The sequence below is a fragment of the Etheostoma cragini genome, chromosome 22, assembly GCF_013103735.1.
Source record: "Etheostoma cragini isolate CJK2018 chromosome 22, CSU_Ecrag_1.0, whole genome shotgun sequence".
NCBI classification, from domain to species: domain Eukaryota; kingdom Metazoa; phylum Chordata; class Actinopteri; order Perciformes; family Percidae; genus Etheostoma; species Etheostoma cragini.
The window spans coordinates 21897867-21905923 of record NC_048428.1 but is presented as its reverse complement, the minus strand read 5'-3'; the positions used below and the strand labels follow the sequence as shown (position 1 = coordinate 21905923).

Genomic DNA, 8057 nt, shown 5'->3' with positions numbered 1-8057 from the left:
ACTAGCCAGTCAGGAGCAGAGTATTAGGACCCTGACAGTACCTAGGTAAGGACTACTAGCCAGTCAGGAGCAGAGTATTAGGACCCTGACAGTACTTTGGGCATTTCACTTTGTAAACAACATGAACAAAAAAAGATATATATCACAATAAAGGAAAGGGAAAAGCGGAAAAATCTTAATATGAGCACTTCAATAAATCCCTTTTGTGTGTTAGTGTGTTTTTATACTCTAATAACAAATTATTATTGTCTTTCAAGTATTCAAAAAGTGTTCTGAATACTTGTCAGACCCTGCGGGAACGCTGTCTATAACTACAACAGCTCTTCTATTTCATGTTTAATTGGTGACCAGCGATGCAGAATTTTGTCCGAAAAGCTGTGAAAGACAAAACATGTCACTGGCTGATTGTAGCTTTGTATGAAGTCAAAACAAATGAATGTGGTTCTGTCTTCCTGCCTGACAGGACTGGATTATGGCTCCGAGATTACATGGCCGGGTGCATTTCTTACTTCAGGGAAACGATGACATCCTGTAGTGCTAGAAAGGTGCGTGACAGGAAGAGAAGATGTCAAACACCAAAAATGTGGCCTCAGCACGTTGTGTACTTCACCCTCGCATGACGCACACTGTGTATTGTAAGGAGTTTGCATGTTTAAAGAGTACAGTATCTACGATTTCATTAGAAAAATGCATTTTAGATCAAGACCTCCCTGAGATCAGTAACTACGTAGGTGGCATTTCTGAAGCAAATGCTTGTTTCCTGTTTTCCAGACTCTGGCCTTTTGTTGCAAGTCATTACGTGGCCACGCGGCTATAGAACAGGTTCGAGAGAGAAGGAAGTAGAAAGTACACTACAACACACAGAGAGGGAGGGAGGGAGGGAGGCTGCAGCTTCAACAACTGGCCAAATACTTAGTTACTTGTGTCACTGTTAGGTAACCATTACAGAACGTAAACGTGAGAATGGATCAGCTGTAAGGGCAATAAATTAGAGAGTAAAATGTTTAAATCTGTGCATGTTGTTCTTGTGGATAACCGATAAAGTCTGATAATCGTTACTGATAACCAACTAAATAACCAATAAATTAAAAAGTGTTCTACTTTGGCTCGGCTCCAGCTCTGTCTATCCCTCTGCTTCGGTTTCTGACCCCCCCCCCAACAACAACAACAACAACAACGCTGTCTGACTCTCTGGGTCTGGCTATCATGTTTACATATTGTTCTTGAAGCTCTGATTTGTATGTGGTTCAGTTCATTTCCCAATGATGTGCAGCGATAACATGTCAGACAATAGAGAGAAATGCACATAATTATTAAAGCAGACATATTTGGTTAGGTCCATTTGGCCATATCAGGTCCCACCCCACCCCCCTCTCCTTTTCCTCTGCACTAACTATACTTTATATTTTGATATCGACACTGCAAAGGGGTTTCTTCAATCTCATTGCACAGGTACTGCACCTGTGTATAATGACGTTTGTGAAGTTAGAACCAGTGAATTTGACTATGAAACGGCTGCCAATTCATGTTCTATTCAGCGGTTAAGGGATTAATGAAGTTCTGGTTCCACCCAACAACAAAAATCTATCATCCCAGCCTCACGACATCGACCCCCCCCGGTCTGACAGGATACGTGTAGAGTTCCATGTACCGCGACTTGGCCATGCTTTGCCGTGTGTACACCTGCTGGATGCCCGCCCGCAGGTCGTCCCATATCTGGTCCAGGCCTATCTGTTTCAGTCCGTGGGGGTTCTGGGTCCTGTTCGACGACATCGTGGCGCCCCGCGTCCTCTCCTCTCCCGGCCGAACAACGCCCTCCCTTTCCTGCTCCGGTGGGCGTGCTCCCCCCCGGCTCCTTTCTCCTCGCTTCTGGTTTCTGTCCCGGCTCTCTCTGCTCTCAGAGCGCGCGGGCCATCGGGCGGCGGCGGCGGCGCTTCGGGATGCTGGTCGTCGACTGCGAGACGGGATGCAGTCCCACTCTGCACGCCTGGGTGGCGCTGTCTGCCACTCCTCCACCTAAAAGATTTGGTACACCTCACCAGATGACCTGCACACAAAACAAAGAACAAAACACGTTTTGTTTGACAATATGGCTACTAAAAGTTATTTCACCGTTGAGTATTTTCTGGATTAATGGATTAGTTGTTTGGTCTGTAAAACAGTCCAAAAAACCCCAAACACAAGTCAAATCAATGTTTTCTAAAGCCCAAGACGACGCCCTTCAAATGTCTAAATGTCTTGTTTTTAGGCCTGCACGATTATGGCCAAAATGAAAATCACGATTATTTTTGATCAATATTGTGATCACGATTATTGGTTGATTTTAACCAAAACAAATGTTATTGTCACATAGACTTATAGAGACGGCTGATTGTTATAAACGGGTCCAGCACGGGTTGAACGGCGGATACACACGTCGTGTGTAAACGTCGTCACTGCGCTGCATTGTTATGAACTATGATGTTCTGGCCATGGGTCACATATCTGGTCCAGGTCCAGGTCCAGGTCCAGGTCCAGCGGCTCCGTCTCACACGCTATTACTCTACCAACTGAAGTTAGTTGCATTCAATAACTTCTTCTGTGTTCTTCGCCGTGGCGGCCGCGATAGCAGAGTGAAAACTGGTACAAATACAGGTTTGCCCCTCATACTTAACAATATATACAGCTGTGTTAATAACAATTAAAACGGTAGACAAATGTCAGAAGTGTGGACCGGCGCTGTGTGGACGGGAGCGGAGAGTAAGAGGAGAGAGAGTAGAGGACAGATTCAACACAGGCACGGCTTTACAGATGAAATGGGTCATCATCAACGCAAAATTAAACCATATCCATACAAACAGCATTGCAGCGGATGCGAGGACATTAGCACCGGTGCGCCCTAGAGGAAAAATATTACTCGCGCCCTAGAGCCCAGTGAGCTAACAGAAGCTATATAGCACTGCGGTGGCATGCTCACTGCTGTTGTCTGAAAAACAACAGACGGGACAAAATGTTGCGTTTACTGGTACACTGGTAAACCTTGAGACAGACGTATAACCGACTGCTATCTGTTGAGTTTTCCTCACGTTACTCTGTCCTCTGGGACTGTCTACATCTAGTCTAAAAAAAAGTCTAAAAATCCCCCCCACTTTGACATCTCTCCATTAGCGCATGTATAGATTCTGAGCATGTGTGTGTAATTCAAGCCTGTGTGTAATAACGGACTGTAAATTGCAATTTCCCCTTGTGGGATTAATAAAGAATACATTATTATTATTATTATTATTATTATTAAATAATTACTGAAAGCATTTGGTGTTGGAGTTTGTCACATTTGTAAGATCTTCATTTTCTCCATTAAATGCATATCGATTCCAAACCTCGGTTATCTGTTTAATTAACTACTAATAATCCGTACTGGCCTAGAAAGAACAGGGGGGGGGGTCGATCCCGGTTACGTGCTGTCACCTGGCTCTGATCCCTGTCCACACGGTGCTGACCAACCCCGACGTCACTCAGCTAATAACAGATTAGTCCACTTCAACAACTCCCTCCTTCCCTCCACCAGCCCGGTGAAGACCATGTCCCAAGTTCCCTTTCTTAGACCGTCTGAGTCAAGTTTACTTAACTTCCACTCATGGCCGTGCAACTAACTGAATTTGGATCGCGTTATCGGCTCCTAAGGATCACAAAAACTATTTTCAGAAGAACTATTAGCTTGCGCGTTACATTTTTGCAAGTCAACTCTTAGGTTGTTCTGAATGGAGGAAAAAAAAAAAAAGGTTAAAACCGCAAAAGTATGAAAGGACATTACACAGTTTAAGGACTTTTCACTGTTGATTTGTTCAACAGTTTCGCTGTTTTTTAAGTTCAATAACGGCAACATCTTTCCAAAAGTCGTGTTATATCGTGATTTCAATGTTGACCAATGTGATTATGTTTTTCCCCCCCACAATAAAAGCAGCTCTTCCTTTTGCATTTGTCCGAAAACCTCATTTGGACCTTTAATTTGTGCATATACTTTTATCATTTTGCTAAAACCTGGTGCTGCTTTTTTTTTTGGTTCATGAACATAACTTTCTTACAAGATTTGGGTGTTTTTGGCATTTGGGAATAGATAAAGACTTAGCTGGATCTCATTTCACTGTTTCACAGTGATTGGTTTAACAGTTTCGCTGTTTGTTTAAGTTCAGTAACAGCAATTTGGACCTTAAGTTGAGCCTACAGTTTTATCATTTTGCTTTTTGTTTCATCAACATTACTTTCTTACAAGATTTGTGTGTTTTGGGGCATTTGGGAATTGATAAAGACTTAGGCTGGATCTCATATCTCTATCTCACCCCTTCCTCTTAGTTTGCTCGTTAAAGTGAGAGTAAGAGATGTCCCAATACTCATTTTGATAGAGGGGTAGTGCTAAGGGGAAGGGGTAGATACCCTTTAGTTTTAAGCAAAGCCGTGAGCTCACTTGAAAGTAAAGGGGTACCCAGAATGCACTGCGCAGTCGGCAACAATGACAACCAGAGAGACTCATAAATGTAAGTATTTCTGGCTTAAATAATTGATTTTAAAAATAACAACAGTCTTGTTTTGTGTTGTAAACACTCCTGTACATACACACACACACACACACACATATATACTATAGTATGTTCTTACTTGACACATTTTTAAAAATGGCTAGCTTGCTACGCTAACATAACAGTCCCTTGTTTTCATTTCTCTGCTTTGAATGGACTCCATGCATGTCTACAGATTGAACTAAAGTCCATTAGCTGCAAATTTCGTTTGATATCAGTTTACACATCACGGTAATCCAACGTGATGATCACAATATTTTAAATGAAATGGTAATTGTTAGCGTCAACATTTTAAAAACATTTTTCTAGCTTTTCCAAAGTATTAAGACCCAGATATAGTCCAAAATGATGTGTAAAAGAGACTCAAAACTACCCCTAAAGAAAAGAAAATTGCCCAAAAAGAGACAACAAAATTACAAAGAGACGCAAAATGTACTGCAGAAATTGCAGTAGTAAACATTTTTTTTTTTTAACTTTAACTACATCTGAGAATTAAAAAGAGGAAAACCAGTGGCTTTGCTGTGTGAACGCAGCCTAAGAGACCCAGAGAGAGAGAGAGAGAAGGAAAGAGAGGGTGCATGGGTAGAAGCTGCTGTGAACATGTAGGCAGCGCTGCTATATTTAGACGGAGCAGGCATGCAGCGCTGGCCGTCTCCGGCCATTCACAGCGACCAGGACCCGAGACTGTTAGTGGACGGGGGGGGGGGGGGGGGGGGGGGGGGGGGGGGGGGGGGGGGGGGGGGGGGGGGGGGGGGGGCGGAGGAAGCCGAGTGACCTTCCTGTCCCGTTGACACCGGACAACGAACGAACACTTTGGCGTCCGAGCGGCGTCAGTAAGAATCTGCCGCTTCCTATAAAAGACGCGGGAAGACAAAATAGTTGAATGTGGGTCTGTTAACGAGACGGCGTTAGAAGTTGTTATTGATATTTTTAGACTCTCTGCATGTAGTGACAGAAGGAAGCTTCTTGTTTACACGGTTAGAGCGGAAATACTAAAGCTGCTGCTGCTAAAAATGTGGTTTTTAATTTTATGTAATCGTGTTGCAGAAAGCACTATAAATTGGGCTGGGGGGGGGGAATAAATACAGCGTAGTATCGCGATATTTTCAGTGGCAATGCTGTATTGATCCACAGGCGCCAAGTATGGATCTGTTATTATATATTATGTATAATATATTATATGCGTTAGTCAGTTTGTCCCATTCTGCAGCGATTACATTGTAGTAAAAGAGAAATGTTTCTTTTTATATGAAACATGTTGACAAAGTTTCCTTTTGGGGAGAAATTTGAAAAAAAGGTTATAAATAGCAATTTATCGCAATATGTTAAAAATCACAATAATATCGCATCGTGGCGTAAGTATCGCGACGATGTCGTATCGGGACGCGTGTGTTGATTCCAACGCTACGATATATTGGATAAGAAATGGCTAATTTAAACATCTTAAAGCCCAAAGAGAGATCTTGAAAGTGCTGGTTTTGCCTGATCAAACCGGTCAGTCTTTTAACCCGTGTGTGCCGACACATCACATCTACCGCCGGTTGCTGCGTGGCGCAAAGGATCATCCAGCACTTCTTCATCATCATCATCATCATCTACCACATCCTCCCTCCCAAAATCCTCACCATCTTCCACCTCAATGTCCCTGCCCTCGCTGTCTAAATCCTTCTCTCTCGTCTCTCAAAGATTCGTAAACAAACGCACACGTGTGTCTGGTTGATTGACGCGATTTTCAGCTAACTACGGTACATTTTGGTGGTCACGTGGCTTTAAATAGCCAACAAGACCCGCCTCCTGTGTATTTGAACCAATGACAGTGTGTTCTGTGCTGCACGCGTCATGAAAAGACCGACGAATACAGAACGCTGCGCCACGCAGCCGCCGGCAGGAGGCTCAGAGTTACGCGACGCCGTAACCGGTAGCGGTAGATGTGTCGGCACGAAGCATCCGGCACGAACGGGTTAAGATTGACCATTAGTCTGGGGGGGTACTCAAAACTACCCCTAAAGAAAAGAAAAATGACCAAAAAGAGACACAACAAATCTAGAAAGAGATGCAAAATTTACTGCAGAAATTGCATTTTTGTTTTTATGGAGTAATGTTACTTTTTCTTAAGGAAAGACGCCTAAAACCCCCGCCAAATGTGCACACCTTAGTCTTCCACAAAGCTGGGGGAAAACACTGGCCAGTACTAGGTTTTAATTCAGATACTGCAGTACATTTTCTACTTCCAGTCCTCAAAGTAACACTCAGGGAACGATGATAAAGAGAAGGAACGAGACAGAAGGAACGTTCTAGGAAACATCAAGACCCGGGCCTTCATTGGATTAAACCTGTCGACCTCTCAAAGCCCAACGTCCGTCTGCAGCATCCCCCCACCCCCGCCCCCCCGCCCCCAGCTGATCTCTGCTGCCGTTGTTCCCAAATCAACTGCAAAACTACTTCCTGCATCACCTGCTGTAAGCACCAGACGCTGGGATCAGGAGTGTCTCGAGCTTGAACAGAAATCTGGGAAAGATTCATTCTCAAAGTCCACTGTGGCGTCCTCAAATGTCTCGTTTGACGTCCGCGACTCACAGACATTCAGTTTACTGTCACAGAGGAGAGAAGACACTAGAAAACGTTCACATTTGACAAGATGACATCAAAACTATGAAGTTTCTTTCATTTAAAAAAAAAAAAAAAAAAAAACAACAACTCGAAACCGATGATCAAAAGATCTAAATAGTCGGCGACTAATTGACTAGTTTGATTAGTGTTTGCTGCTCCGGTTGGATGGTGATGGATGCAGAGTCCAGACTCTAGACCGGTTTCAGTCTCCACAGCCTTACCCACCCACCTACCTACCTGAGGTGCTCCAGCAGTTGCCATGGCAACTGGGGCAGACAATACCTAACCGAGTAGCCATTCGGCTCCACAAGGTAGAGCGTTCATTGATCCCCCCCCCCCGCCCCCCGTCCCCCTGATACTTCTATTCACTGGTGGTAAAAGAAAGAAAGGTGCCCTTCACAGCCGCACCGGGATCAGGTTTCAGGTTCCCACACCAGAACCTAGTCTCTCTCTCTACGGTACCTGGCCTAAAATAATAATATGCATGATGGGGGGGGGGGGAGACGGCCCAGAGGTCAAAGGTCACGACCCGCCGGGGAACAATGAGCCTGAACGTGTGTCAACAGACACGTAGACTGTCAACAGGTCTATTTATGATGGTGTCAGTGAGCCAGGACAAGCAATATTATTAATATAACTATATATATTAATATAACTATAATAATAAACTTTAACTACTACTAACTATAATTATATAACTAAAAATTTTAATATAATATAATAACATCAGCAGGGCTTGGCATTAACTTTTTGAGGCACTTGTGTATTTACATCGCACTTCTTCATGAAGAAAAGTCACTTGTTTGGGTTAAGATTTATCATTTTTCATTCATTTTATTTTATGTGTTTTGCTAATGGAGAATTCTAACAAAACGGTGGGGAGGGGGGGGG

General features: G+C 43.6%; 1 protein-coding gene across 1 annotated transcript in view; it reads right to left on the bottom strand.

Moving 5' to 3' along the window:
- Nucleotides 1–8057, bottom strand: part of LOC117938296 (cullin-1) — a 30583-nt gene that overhangs the window by 16961 nt on the left and 5565 nt on the right. Inside the window, exon 2 of the mRNA XM_034862818.1 lies at nucleotides 1634–2047. Coding sequence (XP_034718709.1) covers nucleotides 1634–1773 — 140 coding nt within the window. The 5' untranslated portion in view covers nucleotides 1774–2047. The remainder of the gene's footprint in view (nucleotides 1–1633; nucleotides 2048–8057) is intronic.